Source organism: Sminthopsis crassicaudata, chromosome 4, assembly GCF_048593235.1.
Source record: "Sminthopsis crassicaudata isolate SCR6 chromosome 4, ASM4859323v1, whole genome shotgun sequence".
In the NCBI taxonomy this organism is placed as follows: Eukaryota; Metazoa; Chordata; class Mammalia; order Dasyuromorphia; family Dasyuridae; genus Sminthopsis; species Sminthopsis crassicaudata.
In genome coordinates this window covers 263,934,215-263,952,601 of record NC_133620.1, presented here as the reverse complement: position 1 = coordinate 263,952,601, position 18,387 = coordinate 263,934,215, and the positions used below count along the sequence as shown (strand labels likewise).

The 18,387-nt window shown below is 35.4% G+C and overlaps 1 protein-coding gene across 2 annotated transcripts in view; it reads left to right on the top strand.

Moving 5' to 3' along the window:
* Positions 1–18,387, top strand: part of EFHC1 (EF-hand domain containing 1) — a 97,346-nt gene that overhangs the window by 75,962 nt on the left and 2,997 nt on the right. For both annotated transcript variants that reach the window (XM_074310658.1, XM_074310659.1), the window contains exons 8-10: positions 807–1,020; positions 10,366–10,513; positions 17,833–18,040. In XM_074310658.1, the coding sequence (XP_074166759.1) occupies positions 807–1,020; positions 10,366–10,513; positions 17,833–18,040 (570 nt within the window). The remainder of the gene's footprint in view (positions 1–806; positions 1,021–10,365; positions 10,514–17,832; positions 18,041–18,387) is intronic.

Genomic DNA, 18,387 nt, shown 5'->3' with positions numbered 1-18,387 from the left:
CTGGTTTGAATGTCTCTGGAGATATAGAGTCACCTCTGGATCTGTCAGGATTCAAGGAGAATCATCCCTGCTGAGCAGCTAGTTGTTTTTTTTTTTGTTTGTTTGTTTGTTTTTTGTTTTGAAGGTAAAAACATCCAAATGGCCTTTTTAAACAAGGTGCTTGGACCTCTTTGCATTTGACTGCAATTCATTCCTCATTTGCAGAATAATAATGATGACTGACATTTAGATAGTGCTTTAAGACATTCAGACATTCTCAAAAAATTCTTGTAACAACTTTTTGAGATCAGTAGTAGTATTCTCATTTTAAAAATGAAAACGAGAAAACCAAGGCTAAGAGAAATTTAAGTGATTTGTCCAGGTTGCCATAACCAAGGAATATAGGGGGTAAGATTTGAATTCAAGTTTCTGCTCCAATCCAGTGCCTTTTCCATTATACCATACTGGTTCAGAATATCTTTATTAAGCTAGAACTGGTTAAGTCAGCTGAGGGAGTTCCCAGTTGTAGTCCCTAGCCAATCAAGCAAAAAAATCCAGAAAAAAAAATGTTTGAATAAAAATTTCCTTTGACAAAATGGACTATCTGAATGCTCTAAGTCTGGGCAGCAGCAAAATATGAGTAATGAGTGCTGAGTATACTCTAATCCAATAATAGCTGCTTAATATAACAAATGCTGCTCTTATGCCCTCCGTTTTCACTAACTTTAAAATAGTGACTGCTAAGATTATAGATCATAAATAGTCAAGTAAATGGTTATCTATTCAGCTATTAGATAATTATCTCTCTCATTTTTTAATTTCCATAGGAATCCCCTATTCCTGAAGATAAAGGACGCCATTTTATCTTCTCCTATTTCTTAGCCACAGATATGGTCAGTATTTTTGAGCCACCTGTCAGAAATTCTGGCTTCTTTGGTGGTAAATTCCTCACAAAGACCAAAATTGCTAAACCAGGTTCCTGTTTAGATAAACCCTCTTTCTATGGACCTGGTGACTTTTATATTGGTGCTCTCATTGAAGGTAAGTCTCTAAATAATCCTGCCTTTTCTAATAGCTTTGAAAGTGCTTTCTCATTTGTTGAGATTTATTTTTGTCAACTTGTAGGCAAAGTAATTAACTAGGATACAGACTGAGATTAATGTGGTTGATTTTCTTCTTTCTAAAAAAATGTTTTAAAGTTATGATCAAATAGTACTCCCACCTACATGTAATATAATCCACATAATCAGAACTATAAATATGCCTTATATTAATAACAATAAAACTCTTCTGCTTTATGTTCCCTTGTAGCCTCTGTCCTTTTCTACATATATATATATAGAGAGAGAGAGAGAGAGAGATATTGTTTTTCTTTATGCAGTCATAATCTTTTCTATGTTCTTTTAAAATACATTTTATTGATGTCATTTGTCTATATATCAGAATAATTTTCTCTTCATTTCACAGATTGAATCCTTCCTTGTAACACAGAAAAGCAATCACAAATATCTGATAACAAGTCTATATCTGACAGTGGAAATAATATTCTGGCTTATCAGTTTTCTCTCTCTCTGCTATGAGAGAGATTTATTTCATCATTATGTCTCTAGGATCTTCATTTTTGTTTTTTCCCTGTTTCTCAGAATTCAACTTTCTTTTAGTGATCTTTCCCCTATGTTATGCATTTTTATTTATATTGTGTTTATTGTTGCTTAATTCTATTTAACTCAGCGTCCATTCATACAAAATCTAAAATCCCTTATGTTAATAATTTCTCATTGCAAAATAATATTAAATTATACTTATATACCTCCTTAAGGCCACCTCTTATAATTTTCCTGATTTCCTTTAGGCCTAACACCATTTTCTGCTGAAGGCCTTTCCTGGTTTTCCTTAGCTGCTAATAATCTCCATCTCTGAATTGCCTTCCACTTATTCTGTATATATCTTCTATGCACCTAGTGATTGAGCATATTGTCTCCCTCATTAAAATGTGAATTCCTTCGGAGCACTAACTTTTTATTATTTTTTAATGCCCTTAGTGTAGTGCCTGGCACAGTAATTGTAATTGTTTTTTTTTTTTTTTTTGTTGATGATTTAAATCATTTCCCATTTGTGGGTACCTATTTTGATTCTAGTTCTTTGCTGTTTCTGAGGGCTGCTATGGATATTTTTGTCAGATATATTGGAGTTTTATTTTTGTCTTTGACCTCTTTGGGGGTGTTTGTTCATCAGGGGAATTGCTGAGTCAAATGATATGGGCAGCAGTCACTTTTTTTCTCATAATTCTAAATTGAAATCCAGAATGGTTGGACCATTTTATAACTTCAACATACAGACTCAATATGTACAAGTGACCTTTGATAGGAACTGTTTCCATTAAAATAAAGTAAAACTTACCATTTTTATATAGCATTCAATGAAGCCTCAAAATGGTTTTAATTTACATTTCTCTATTGTTGGTGATTTAGAGTAAGTTTTCATTTGATAACTTCCAATTTGCAGCTCTTTTGAAAATATTTTGATTAGATTCTGTAGCCAGTTATCTAATGAATGGTTTTTGGTATTGTATCTAGTCTCTATATTGGATATCAGATGTTTATCACAGGCATTTGATACATATGTGGATGATGAGCCAGCCAAGAAGACTTGAGGAGTGATAAGGCAGGCTAGGAACCAAGACAGTACCTTGAAAACCCAGTAGGAAAGAGTGGCCAGCAGTGTCAAATACAGTGGATGGATTAACAAGCATTAGGATTAAATTATAATTATAAAATTAATTAAAAAAAACAAACAAACAAGGATTAGGACTAAGAGAAGACCATGATACATAAGAGATCACTGGTAACTTTAGAGAAGAGTTTCAATTGAGTTTGAGATCAAAAGCCAGATTGCAAGAGATTGAGAAGTTAGTGAGGAAAGGAAAGGAAAGACAGGCAACTTTTTCAAGGAGTTTGAGAAAGGGAGAAGAAATATAGGATAATAGCTTGAAAAAGTGGTAGTAGTAGTGCCTGAGGATACAATTTATAGGAGAATTGGGTTCAAGTAGATTGTAAAAGTTGTTAGCCCCTCCCCCCAGAAAAAAAATCACAAGTCCATGAGATATGTCACAACTGGATTTATTACAAGAGAAATGAACATGCATGGGAAATTCCTGTATCAAGTATAAAGGAGTTCTCAATCCAGACTTAAACATGAATATTTGTGGGCTACAAAAAGGGAGAAGTCTTATAGGAGGAGTGGTATGGGAGAAAAAAAGGAGCAGAAAGGAAGGGGGAACATTATTAAGCAGGTTGGCAAAAGCAATATTCTTTCTCCACGGGGACTTAAACTATGACTATATGATGGTATGCTTATCAACAAGGATCCCAGCTGCACCAGCAGTTTATCACCAGTCAGCAGACTGACTGGCACCTGCCTGTAGCTGGTTGGGTTCTCAAGGACACACTGAGAGTCTACTTGAAGGTACAAATAGCAAATTATACCACTTAGATGGGGAAGAGGGAAGTCCCATCCTTGACTTGTTTAGGACTTTGAGCACATCCCAGGTTCAGTGTTTTTGGAAAATGTTTTACTACAAAGGATAAAACGTTATCATGGATGTCACCCGGTAATACATCTGGAAGCAAGGGTCAAGAGACATTTAACAAAAATAAAGCTCAACAGACAAAAAATTAATAAGAGACCTAACCCTCAAAGGATGCCCTGAAAAATGAGCCCAGGCCTCTGGGGACCTAGAATTTCTAAACTAAAAGTCAGAGACATAGAAATGAGGTTAAGGCAATAGATAGAATAAACCATAAAGTGGGACTAGAATCATTGATCAGACACAGCATAAGCCATTTAAGAATGTCCAAAATCAGGGACTAATTCAGAGAACAAATCCGTACAACATTAAGATAAACAAGAGAAGGTAATAAAAAAAAAAATCCAGAGAAACAAAAACCCAGAAATAATGAACATCAACACTGACAAACATTAAGACCCTTTGCAATTTAGTGACAGATGTCCAATAACCATTCAACACAGTTCATTTTGGATCTTGAATGTCCCATGTAGTTATCCAGTCACTGGCTCATCTTTTCTTGGAGCAGTCTGGAAAATATTGTGTCCTCAGGGGCACCACTTCAGTGGATTTCCTTTATGATTCTAAGTTATTTGTGAAGATGAATTAGGGGTTTCTGGTAAAAATCTTTTCCAACTTATCTCCAAACAAGATTTCAATATAAATCTCAAAGTTTACTTCTCCAACAACTTGTTCATGTGATGAAAACCAGATGGAATTTTGTGGTTCTAATCTAATAACAGAACTATGGGGGTAGAGGATGGCAGTGGGAACCAAATTAGGAACCCATAGTTTACTTGAAATTTCAGAAAATTTAGTTTTAAATACCCCTTGCTATTTCCATCTTTATCTGAATTCTGTATCTGATATAAACACTGCTAACAAGCTAAAGAGAAGATTTTTTTCTTTCTTTTTTTAATTTTATAATTATAAAATTTTTTGACAGAATATATGCATGTGTAATTTTTTAAATAACATTATCCCTTGTATTCATTTTCCCAAATTTTCCCCTCCCTCGCTTTGCTCCCTCCCCCTGATGACAGGCAATCCCATACATTTTACATGTGTTACAGTATAACCTAGATACAATATATGTGTGTAAGTACCATTTTCTTGTTGCACATTAATTATTAGCTTCCGAAGGTATAAGTAACCTGGGTAGATAGACAGTAGTGCTAACAATTTACATTCACTTCCCAGTGTTCCTTCTCTGGGTGTAGTTGTATCTGTCCATCATTGATCAACTGGAAGTGAGTTGGATAGAAGATTTTTTTTTAATCTATGAGCTTTTGACTTGTAAATGAGTCTTTCTAGTTAAAGATTTAATATTTACCAAAGTAGACATATAAACTAGGGCTGAGTGCTTTTATAAATTACCATTGATTCCATTTTCATGTAACTTTCTATGATTTAAATTAGCAAACTGGAAAATCAAAAGCTAAATATTTTAAAATACCATAGAAAACAGAACTCTTAAAATCTTCATTTGATCTTGTTTTCTCAAAGATTTTAACTCAATTTTTTTACTTTATTATTTTAAAACTTTGAATTTAAGAATCATTTCATTTAATTCCAATTCAATTGAATTCAACTTTCTTTTAGGAGAGACAAAGACAGGTTAAAATCTAATTCTCACAAAAATATGTAACATTAACACTTTTGAAAAAAAGATGATCTATGATAAACAAATAAATTGACATAAAAGTCACTAAGTTAATTTCACTTGTAGCAAAAGATTTGGCATGAGTTGTATAGATACACTTACACTGTGAATTCCTAACTGTGTACAGATAACAGTGTATATATCAAATTAAATTGCTTGTATTAGAATGGATTAGATATTACAAACATTTCTAACTCAAGATTCTATTCCTTAAAATAAAACGTTTCTGACTTGAACCCCACAAATAAATAGATTAAAATCTTTATTTCTTAAGAGTTTTGTTTGGTTTGGATTTTTTTGTTTGTTTGTTTGATTGTTTTTTGCACCTTTGTGCAAAACATTCCTACAACATTCTGAAAGAATGAGTTCTTTCAGGGACTTCATCTCATATATAATTATGTATTAGCAGTAGACAAGCCCAAGTACTAACTTATTAAGTTGTGTGGGCTATGGAATGACCACATTCAGATTGAAAACAGTATAGAATTATATCAAGTTCATATCTTCTACTGACCATTTGTTGTGATTACAGAAATTTGGTATAAATAAAAAATGAAGGATATGATTATTTCAACAGCATACAAAGTGGTCCTTCAAACTCCAGCTTAAGGACACAGAGTGACTAACATGTATATCAGGTTAAGGCATCCTTAGGTGTTTGACTTCAGGTAAGAGGCACAATTGGCAACCATCAGGCAGTAAGGATTCTACCTCAGAGCCAGATTTCGGAATAACCAGGTGGGAAACATTCTTGTTCAAAAGGAAGTAACTGAGCCCAAAGTACACGTTTTTCCACAAACACACCTCCAACTGTAACAGCTCAGGAACACACTCTTCTTGAATAACTTGTATATTTCTTGAATGGTGGATTGCTGACTTACTGATCTATCAAATAATTGCAACTGAATTCAAAATTCAAAACTCACAACACACACACACACACACACACACACACACACACACTTTCATTTAAGGGAGGTTGACCTTGATAAGGAGAAGGGCTTTATCAGAAGAAAAGGAGAAGAGAGTTGAATATGATCTCAAGGGGTTTTGAAATGAAGAGAATGGGAAATTTAAATGGGAAAGTGGGCATAGCAAAAAAAAAAAAAAAAAAATGAAAACTGTATTGGAAAATATGATCAGAATTGAGAAATAAAAGAGCCTAAAAGCTTAGAAGCAACTTGGAAGATTGGTACTTTTGCAGCATGAAGACTGCCTTTGGGAGGAGAATTTAAAAAGCACTAGAAATTGTGTGCCCAGAATAATATCATAGAAAGTGAATTTGGCTATTTTTTTTTCCTCTGAGGCAACTGGGGTTACATGACTTGCCCAGAGTCAACATCTAGGAAGTGTTTAGTGTCTGAGACCACATTTTAACTCAAGTCCTCCTGATTTCAGGACTGGTGCTCTGGAACTTGGCTATTCTTAACAAACTAGAAAGAATTGGTTACTGATGTGAGAATCGTGAGCAGCTAAGTGGTGTGGTAGTTAGTGTGCCAGGTAGACCTGTCTGCTTGAATTCAAATGTGGTCTCAGATACTCCCTTAACTCTATTTGTCTCAATTTCCTCATCTGTAAAATGAACTGAAGAAGAAATGGCAAAACACTCTAGTCTCTTTGCCAAGAAAACCCCCAAAATAAGGTCACAGACACAACTGAAAAAATAACTGAAAAACAACAAAAGGGAGGATCATGTCAGAATCAACTGTTTTAGTGCATTCAGATCATCAAATGATTCAACCTAGATATAAATGTGGTAGGCCCTTAGTCACTGATGATTAAGAGATTGTTATAAAAATGCCAAGCATTTGTTGTTCCACTGCCTAGTTTTGTCTTTGAATACTATTGGAATGATGTGGCTCCACTGGCACTCATTTTGGGGATGATGTTGCTCAATTGGGGTCTCATTGCCAAAGCTTTGTGCACTTTTCCCCCTTTAAACTAATTTTCAATGGCTTTGTTGGCAGGACCATTTATTTTCTCTCTCTATCCCGGTGTTTACAAACTAATTTGTAATTTAAGTGTTGCCCTTTGCTGCCCTATCTTCTTGACAAGATAATGAAGTATTTGCTAGCGAAAGCAATTTCTAGGCTGCTTTGGCCTCCAGGTTGTAGTGACCCCTTTATATTAGTTAAACTTTTCAGGAAATGCAAATAAGGTCAGTATCTTTGCATTTTCCTATTTCCCATTTTTCAGCCTGGATTGCTCATGGGTTCAATAGTCATCTCTGTGTATTCTTTATTGTGCTATCAAGGAAATTGAAGTGTCACTTTAAAAGATGATGTTGTTTGTCCATCCTTTATTTTGTATTTTTGCTCTCATTTGCAAGTGAATTGGTTTTAAGTGAGGGAGAAATGCACAGTCACCAGCCTCACTTTCTCCTCTGAAGCCATCTGGTAGATATAGATCAGGACAACTGGAGATGACATCCACATGAAGGAATATTGGATTTGGAATGGACTAAGCTGCAGCTTTGTGAATTTTGAAAGGTCAGATGAGAGGTTCAGGGACATGATAAAGCAAGATAAAAACAGACCACTGAAAAAATCTGTGCTTGAAAGTATTGAGAGATCATTTTATAAGATCTTTTAAGAAGGAAGAATTGCAGAAAGAAAGCAAAAAATAAATATAGATGCCCAAAAAAGCATGAGGAAACAAGTACTAACATATATATATATATATATATATATATATATATATATATATATATATATATATATATATATATATATATATATATATATATATATATATGGGGATTATGCATGCATATGTTAAAGATATCATTGAAAATAAATAGGCTTTCACAGCTGATTGCAGCAAATTAGATTAGATTGCAGCAAGAATTGGAACTCAAGGAAATCATTTTTACCAGTCACACAATTGAGTGAAAGATATGAAATTCTACTGTGTTTATTGTTTGCTGGTTACAAAAAATACTTTTTATTTTATAGAGCAAATGGCAGCCTTATTGATTATCCTTTAAGATGGAATCTTCCATGCATGTGTTAGGATGATGCAAGATTTCTTAAGAGATGTAACCTGATATAATTTTTTTCAATTATCTTCTGATTATCAGTGTTGAATGTAGTTAGAATTGTGGGTTTTTGGTTTTTTTTTTTTCTCTCTCTGGCTTGCCATGAAGTTTGAGAGAGTACTTGTCTTTCCTTGTACATCTACTTACTCTTAATATTGGAAGAAGAAACCCAGAATTATTTGAATTATTTCATCCAGTTGGATCCAGAGAGATTCAGAAGGCCCAGGGGGACCACTGAGATAAAATTGGAGTGTTTGTCCTAAAGTAGTGGGAAGTGTTGACACAGATGGGAAGCAACACCTGTAGGAATGATGACATCATACTGTAAATTCATTCTGACCAAACCCATTGTGATAACCTAGCTTTCTTCAAAAATGAAAGAATAGATTTTGTGTTCCTAATGTCTGGAGAAAAACTTGTATGTGGGACCAGAATTTGTCAGAAGTCCTAATATAATAAGAGGCTTTAAAGGAGTGGTACCTTGGTCTAGCATTATTTAAGTTAAACACAGAAGGAACTTTTATTTCTTCTGGCATTAAAAAAAAGCACTAATTATCCCATTTTTCCCTTTATCCACCATTTTGTGAAATTAAGTTTTAACTTCTTGTGAATCAACTGATTTCAGGGAAACTTTTAAACTATCGATTGATTTTAAAGAAAATCCTTATCTCCACAAATAAGAAATAAGGTAACTTAATCCCTACATTTTGTTTTTTTTAAATCCCTTTAACTTGTAATAATTATAGAAAACAAGGGTCAAGGTTCTCATGTTAATAGAGATGAGTCTTCCTGACTGTGACTAGGTAGTTTTCCAAATGTGACCTCATCTACTTCAATTATGAGCTGACAATCCTTCCACACCACCTGATGCAGCTAACTCAACAGACCATCCATTATCCTGTGATAATCAGGACTGTATGCAATCTTGATCCACTTTGTTTTTTCCATGAGAATTGTTAAGCTGAGCTTTTTTTTTTTTAAAGTTAAGGAAGAGGGAAGTGTTCCCCCATCTTTTTCTTTCTTCCATCATGAATCAATCTTTGCTCTCTGATATATAGTTGAGCTTATTCATTCATTCCTTCATCTATTTATTCAGTCATTTAAAAAAATTTATTGTCTTAATTCTAGGGTTGCTTCAGTGTTATTGTCTCATTGTGTCTTTTTCTGCTTACCATAATTTTTTTTTAAATCATAGTTTTATTTTTTCCAGCATCTTTCTGGAAAGTTTTATTGTTGTTTGGCATTTCAATCACTAATCCTGAAGGGAACTATGCTAACCCCTGTCTCACTTAACAACTCCTCACTATGCTGCCATGACATGGTGTCTTGCCTTTTACTTAGTTTCTAGCACCAAATCAACTGTATTTATCTTTTGTGAATATTACTTGTAAAACCTTCTAAACTTTCCCTGAGGAGCCTGACATGTTTTAGTTAGCAGCACTTCTGCTGAACAAGTTAAATTTCATAAATTTGGGTCTTGTGAACTTGACAGTGCTAAAGTTATTATTTCACTCATGAAAACATGTCTACTTCACAGGATTGTTGTAAACAAAAGTAACTTGATAAGCTATGAATCTGGTGCCATTTGGCAAACTGAATCTCATTCCCCAGAATGGGATGCAAATGAGGAGAATAATTGATGAGTCTATAAGGGCAGTCTCAGGTACCAGAGTCATTTAACTAAACCTCACGTGCATCTCTATCTGACCTGTTTATGTGGTCTGCTTATCCCAGGCTGATGTATTTCAGAGAAGTTCCAACCATCTCCACCCTCCTGACTATTAAATAGTGCTATTTTTAACTACTATTGCAACTGAGATTCAGCTTGTTCTTCTGGTTATAACTGGTTTTCCTGGAACCACCATATGTGTTTTTTTTTTGGTTGTTTCTTTGAAACCAAATCGGCTAAGAAATTAGATGGCCAGCAGAGATGATGGGCATATTGTATCTTTCTATCTTTCCTGTGTGTTGTTGGATTACATATTGTCAATAAACCTCATAATTAAGATTTAATAAAGCAGTGAAATATTTATATTCTTTGGACTAACTTCAAAGCACTATATAAAATACATGTCAGTTATATTCCTATAACTAAATCAGTGGTATATTACTCTTTCCCAGTTTTTGGCCACAGGTTCATCATCCAAGATGCAGATGAATATGTTTTGAAATATTTGGAAAGCCAAGGAGACAAATATCCTCAGTCAACAATCTTGTCACTCAAAGACCATTTCTTAAAACAGAAATCTAAGACAGAGAAATCTGACAGGTATGTGTACCATCCCATTGTGTTAGTCTCAGTTTAATATAAGTAGATTTTTAAATTGTGTTCCTCTCATTACCGATAAGAACACAGATCCAAGATAAGACCCTAAGACCTGAAGATGATTTTTTATTTTATTTTGTTATTCTTCACTGAAGCATTTGGCATAAAATTTTACAATGGTCCTTTCATACATAAGCTAGATATTCCACTTCAACAGTGTCTTCATTAAATGGGGAAGATAATAAGCACAATTTAGCTTCTACAGTTGTTTTGAGGAAAACTGATTGCAGATTATTATTATTGTCTTAAGGTTATGTCTTTTGAGGAGAAAAAAATGTCATATTCAGAATGTCACGTCATTTGGAATTGAGCTATTGCTATGGTTTTGTACAGTATTTCTAAGAGTGTGGGCAGAAAGAGAAATTCAGGTATTAAGTAGGGGCTTTAAGCCTTCATCAGAATCTCAGGTCTCTGGATTTGACCTCTACTTTCTGTTCTTTCTCTGTGGTCTAGCATGGGTGCAGGTGTCCATCACAAGTGTTAATGATATTCTTCCTAGTAGATTTACCTTCTCCTCCAACAGGTAAAGAGTTCCACCTAAGTAATTATAATTATGCAATGACTGACTATAGGTCTGGTTTGCCCTTTCTAAGAGAGACAAACATCTTTTTTGGCCACTTGTGTTTATTTAAACAGCATGTGTCACTTTTTTGCTACTGCAGAATCTAAGCAATCAAGATAGAGTTAGCCCTTCATTATTACTTAACTAGAGAACCAAATAACTTGGGGTTTGTTGAATATAAAACTTCCCCAGAAATTCTTCTTGGTTCTTGTGACAGACAATCAGGAGTTGAGGATGCAAATAACATATGTACACAGATGAAAATAAGATTTCTCAGCCTCCTTTGATTCCCTTCACATACTTCTTCAGGCATGTCAGAAGCAGGGGATTGGCTTGAGGAGCAACATTGGAGGAAAATAGCCGGAGGCTTTTCTGTGGACATGGTTGCAGACTGTACAGAGCACTCCCCTTTTTCACAGCCCCTGAGTGGGCTATTAACCAAATGACTGCTTGCTTGGTGGATTTTTCTTGCTTAGGTCAGAAAGGTCTTGGATCATTGATCTAGGGAAGAGTCAAGCAGAGACTTTGCTATTGGAATGACAACAGAGTGGCTCTGAGGGACCAGACAGTGAGTAACTTAGCACTGAAAGGGATTGGAGTGGGAGAGCAGAGGCAGGGGGGGTCGGCTATTGGCTTTGTAACAACATAAATGAATTCCCCACTCCTCTGGCCAGGAGAAGGTCTTTGCTAGGGTGCTCTTGGCAAAGGATTCTAGGAGCAGGCTGAATGCTAAAAGAACAGATTTTTTCCCAGGGGGGAATTAGTCACCCTAGGAAAGCTACATTTACTTTTATGGAAAATAAAGGCAGAGGGGGCAGGTTTGGCAGGGAGGACTCTCACCTGGGGTTCTTGGAATACCAGGCTTCAGTGGGATCTCTGAGCAGCATTAAACAAGAGTTCCAGGGGCTGGCAGTCCTTTCCCCTTCTCTTGCTAAGTCTTGGAGAACAAAACCCTGACCTGGGATTTAGAATTCCCTCTTAGCAAGGTCTCCCCAGCCTCAGGCAAAAACCTGAGCCCTTGCTGTAATTCATGGGCAAATTGACTTGAATACGAGTTCTGTAGCATCAAATGTTGTAGTGTTGTGCAATGGAGACAGAGATACCTGACTTTTTCAGGGAGCAAAAGAGTTATGTTCCAGTTCTTCATTCAAAGGGATGTGAAAATCATTTTAATTATACTTTTTCAGTATTAATAGGGACCTACGTGAAGACAATGAACTGGGACAGTACTAATGAGGACTTTAACTAAGCCAGAGTTTATAACAATCATTTATAACATAATAAATAGCATTAGGAACTACACTGAACAGGGAAACATTTTATTTTCCAAATTAAAAATAATAATTCTCTCCAAGATTAAATGCATGTTCCTTCATTCTTGAAGGGGACCAAAATGACATCACTGTGTTAGAGTCGAGTTACGTGTCCAACTGTGGCTGATCAGACCACTATGAGCTCAGAATGCTCTGGCCTAGTCGGACACTATGAACAGAGAGGCTTCTCTAACTTGGCACATCTAGCATTTCCTTTGGACTAATTCAATTCTGCTTTGCTCATAGAGCACAGCCCCTTCTCTAATAAGGACACACCATGCTGGGTGGTCCTGTGTCAGTGTCTCCCACATCATACTATCAATTTTAAAGTTCTTAGAAGATACCTTGATAGTGTCCTTATTTCACTTTTTCTGACCATCATTTGAGTGCTAGCTCTGTATGAATTCTCCATAAAATAATTTTTTTGGGAAGCAAAGCATATATTTGGCATTCAAACAATATGGCCAGCCCAGTGGAGTTGTGCTTTCTGCAGTAGAGTTGGAACGCTTGACAGTTTAGTTCAAGAAAGAACCTCTCTGGTATCTTATCTTGCCGTATCATCTTCAGAATCTTCCTAAGACAATTCAAATGGAAGTGATCAACTTTGTGTTTGTATGTTTCTTAGGATATGTCTTTTTATATGTCTTTAGGATATGTTTTTTGTATGTTTCTTAGGATATGTCTCCTGTGTTAAAATTAATTGTATCAATTTATTTTTTTTTATTTTTTTATTTTTTTAATTTTTGTATTCATTTTTCCAAATTATCCCCCCCTCCCTCTATTCCCTCCCCCCGATGACAGGCAATCCCATACATTTTACATGTGTTACAATATAGTCTAGGTACAATACATGTGTGTGAATATCATTTTCTTGTTGCACAATAAACATTAGAATCCGAAGGTACATGCAACCTGGGCAGACAGATATTAGTGCTAACAATTTACATTCACTTCCCAGTGTTCCTTCTCTGGGTGTAGCTACCTCTGGCCATCATTGATCAACTGGAAGTGAGTTGGATCTTCTTTATGTTGAAGATATCCACTTCCATCAGAATACATCCTCATACAGCATTGTTGTTGAAGTGTACAGTGATCTTCTGGTTCTGCTCATTTCACTCAGCATCAGTTGATTTAAGTCTCTCCAAGCCTCTCTGTATTCCTCCTGCTGGTCATTTCTTACAGAGCAATAATATTCCATAACCTTCATATACCACAATTTACCCAACCATTCTCCAACTGATGGACATCCATTCATCTTCCAGTTTCTAGCTACAACAAAAAGAGCTGCCACAAACATTTTGGCACATATATGACTCTTTCCGCTCTTTAGTATTTCTTTGGGATATAATCCCAGTAGTAGCGCTGCTGGGTCAAAGGGTATGCACAGTTTGATAACTTTTTGGGCATAATTCCAGATTGCTCTCCAGAATGGCTGGATTCTTTCGCAACTCCACCAGCAATGTATTAGTGTCCCAATTTCCCCACATCCCCTCCAACATTCATCATTATTTGTTCCTGTCATCTTAGCCAATCTGACAGGTGTGTAGTGGTATCTCAGAGTGGTCTTAATTTGCATTTCTCTGATCAGTAGTGATTTGGAACACTCTTTCATGTGAGTGGATATAGTTTCAATTTCTCCCTCTGAGAATTGTCTGTTCATATCCTTTGACCATTTATCAATTGGAGAATGGTTCGGTTTCTTATAAATTATGGTCAGTTCTCTATATATTTTGGAAATGAGACCTTTGTCAGAACCTTTGTTTTTAAAAATATTTTCCCAATTTGTTACTTCCCTTCTAATCTTGTTTGCATTAGTATTATTTGTACAGAAACTTTTTAGTTGGATGTAATCAAAATCTTCTATTTTGTGATCAATAATGATCTCTAGTTCTCCTCTGGTCATAAATTCCTTCCTCCTCCACAGGTCTGAGAGGTAGATTATCCTCTGTTCCTCTAATCTATTTATTATCTCCCTCTTTATGCCTAAATCATGGATCCATTTTGATCTTATCTTGGTATATGGTAATTGTATCAATTTTTAAAAAAAAACTTTTTTATTTTCCCTCAGTATAGGATAGTATTCCATATATACATAATACACATTTGTTGAATTGAAAAAAAAAATGCTCTCCTTGAAGCTGTTTGTTTTTGTTTTTGTAGAAGCTGATGGTTCATTGGATAGAGCACTGAATCTGGAGTTAGAAAGACCAGAGTTCCAAAGGATATGAGCAAACAATTTTCAGATAAAAAGTTTAAATCGTTTTGAGCCATATGAAAAAATGCTCTAAATTACTATTAGAGAAATGCAAATTAAGAGGTACCTTATCCTAAGGTACCACTACACACTTCTCAAATTGGCTAAGATGATAGGAAAAGATAATGAACGTTAGAGGGGATGTGGGAAAACTAGGACACTGATACTGTGTTGGTAGAGTTGTGAACTAATCCAACTATTCTGGAGAGCAATTTGGAACTATGTCCCAAAAGTTATCAAACTGTGCATTCCCTTTGGTCCAGCAGTGCTACTACTGGGCTTATATCCCAAAGAGATCTTAAAGGAGGTAAAGGGGCCTGTATGTGCAAAAATGTTTGTGGCAGCCCTCTTTGTAGTGGCTAGAAATTGGAAACTGAGTGGATGCCCATCAGTTGGAGAATGGCTGAATAAATTATGGTGTATGAATGTTATGGAATATTATTGTTCTGTAAGAAATGACCAACAGGATGATTTCAGAAAGGCCTGGAGAGACTTACATGAACTGATGCTGAATGAAATGAGCAAAACAAGGAGATCATTGTACATGGCAACAACAAGACTATATGATGATCAATTTTGATGGACGTGGTTCCCTTCAACAGCAAAATGATTCAGGCCAGTTCCAATGGTCATGTGATGGAGAGAGCCATCTGCACCCAGAGAGAGGACCATGGAAACTGAGTGTGAATGACAGCATAGTATTCTCACTTTTTTGTTGTTGCTTGTTTTTTTTTTTCCCTTTAATTTTTTTTTTCCTTTTTGATCTGATTTTTATTGGGCAACATGATAAATGTGTAAATATGTATAGAAGAATTGCACAAGTTTAACATATAGTGGATTATTGCCATCTAAGGGAGAGAGTGGGGAGAAGGGAGAAAAAAAATTGGAATACAAGATTTTGCAAGAGTGAATGTTGAAAACTATATGCATATAGTTTGAAAATAAAAAGCTTAAAAAAATATCAGAGTTCAAATTATCCCTAGATACTTTCTAGCTGTAGACCCGAGACAAGTCACTTCATCTATTTGCCTCAGTTTCCTCAAATGTATAATAGGGAAAATAATAGTACCTACTTCTCAGGATTATTGTGAGGATTCAATGAGATAATATGTCTAAAGAATTTAGCACAGTCAGCACCTGGCACAAAGTAGTTACTCTAGAAAAACTGATTCCTACTCCCTTCTTCCTTTATATTTTGCCTGCTGAGAATTATTTCCCTAACATTGAAGGGACCTTAAAGGTCACCCACATTCAACCACCTCATTTTATACATGAGGACTTAAATGACTGTCTCAGGATTACATAGGGAGCAAGTGACAGATCTGGGATTTGAACCCAAGTCTTCTGCCTCCAAATGCTCTTTCTTGCCTCCTGCTCCATGCTGCTGCATTCATAAAGGGGTAGGGATTTTATATATAACTGTATGTTGAAACAAATGAAAAATAGGCTTGCACAGGTGAATATTTCCTTAAATCATAGTGGAAAAGGTAATGGATTCCAAGCAAGCTGTGGAGCCTGACTTCCAAGTTCTGCTTCTTCCCTTATCTTGGACAAGAGACTTACCTTCTTTGAACCAGTAAAAGGAGGATATTTGTTTTATTTACCTGATGGGTTCTTGTAAGGCCCGATATCACTCTGGTACTTTAGTGAGTAACAGTTCATTAGGCCCAAGGTAGCAAAGCCAGTGCAAAAAGCATGTAATAGGAAAAATAATCAAACACGTGTGGAGAACATTTGAACAAATAACTAATTAAGCCTTTCTTGTTTTACATTTATGTTGGGAAGAAGGGAAAATCTGGGGAAAGATAAAGAAGTGTGAAAGGGGACATCATAGGAGGATAAGGGAAAAAGAGAAAACAGAATTGCAGCCATAGGCCTTAAGGGTGCTTTGTATCCTCAAGTGCTCAATGTATGCCTGGTATATGGTAGGCACTTAATAAATGCTTGCTGACAGATTCACTGCTATATGCAAGAGTAAAACCAGAAATTATCCATTAGAAAAATGGCTTTATGAGAAAAGGCCATCAGGATGTAATAAATAAGACTCAACCGAATCACAATACTTGGGCTTTATTCTCAGCCTTGCTATTCCATAGCTATGTAACCTTAGATAAGTTGATGAAGCTCTGTGTATCTCATTTTCTTCTTCTATTGAATGAGTTATCCCATCCAACTCTCAACTCAGATGAGAGAAGAACCAAGCAAATAAAATTTTGGACTTTCCATATTGTACTTTAAAAAGAGAAAGATTTCTTTTTTATTAAGTTTTGAATGTCAATCTGCTTCTATTTTGGAAGGTCCTAGATATTAAGAACTAACTTTATTAGTTATTTATCCTTTCCACATCACAACTTTCCCCATCATAGTTTTGATATAAGTCTGCATAAAAAAATAAAATGGGAATTTTAGAGTTTTTCAGAAGCTGTAGACAACATGCAAAGGCCAGCAGATGACACAGAAAAAATTAGAAACTCATAAATGCATAAAATATATGTATAATATCAACATTTTATCTTTTAATATCATAAACATACAGTTTCTTCTCCTCTGGGAAGGGAAAGCTAAAAAAATTTTACATAGATTTTCCAGATTTGTGAGAGAGCTGCACCTCTAACTCCCTCAATGTGGAAGGGATATTAAGAATGCAATTTAACTTGTACAGAAAGCATTACAAAATGCAGTGCTAACTGGGAAGGAAGTATTAAGTTTCCCAAAGGTCCTTTTCAGTTACAGAGTTCAGGAAAAAAAAAAAACACAAACAAACTTGGCATTTATTTTTAGATAATGTAACATCAGCAGTGGGTAGAAAAAAATTATCAGTGCTATCCACTACAACTCTTAGATCTTGCCTCTAAAACAGACAAGGGATGGAGATGAATACTGGGAGCAGCAGTGAAATTGTAGGATGTTAATCTATAGCTGTGTTTAAATTTTACCCTTTTATGAAAATTGATTAACTGTTGTCACTTTGTTCAGACCAGCCCATTCATCAGTGTTTTTAGGTGAAAATGGATAGTAAAATTTCTTCTTAGCTCAACTGTAAAATAGTGAAGATTAGAAATTTCAATTGTGCCAAGCTTTAATCCATTAAGACTACTCTCAAAAATCCACTTATTTCTTTATCCTTTCACAGTGCACCTACTACAGAGAATGTGGAGATGGAAACTGTAATAAAGCACATTCAAAAACGGTTCAAGAATTGCAAATCTTTACTTGAAGGCCCCGTCAGCGAAGCATTTCAAGTTCTTGACAAGGAGAAAACAGGATATGTGGATAAAGAGAAGTTCTGTGGTGTCTGCAAAAATTTTAACATACCAGTTGATGATTTCCTTATTAACCAGGTCTGTATTATGAAAAAATATATAATTAATATTCAGTATCAATCAGAGAATTATCGTTAATTAACTTTTAGAATACCAACTTTTTCTAGGGGAAATTTAGTCTTGAGGAAGAAGCAAATGTCTTCAGTACAGTCTTATAAAAGTAGCAAAAAGGCTCATTGTCAGTTAGTAGGAAGGAGGCATTAGCACCTGCTCTCGCTACAGATGTGGGAAAGAACAAGGTAGAGTGGTTGGATGGCAGATCCAATTTGAGGGAGGTAACAGGGTTCCCAGAGAACGGGAAAAGTAATCTAGCACAATGCTCATGACTTTCCTATTTGTACCCGGTGTTTGTTCATTCAAGGTCA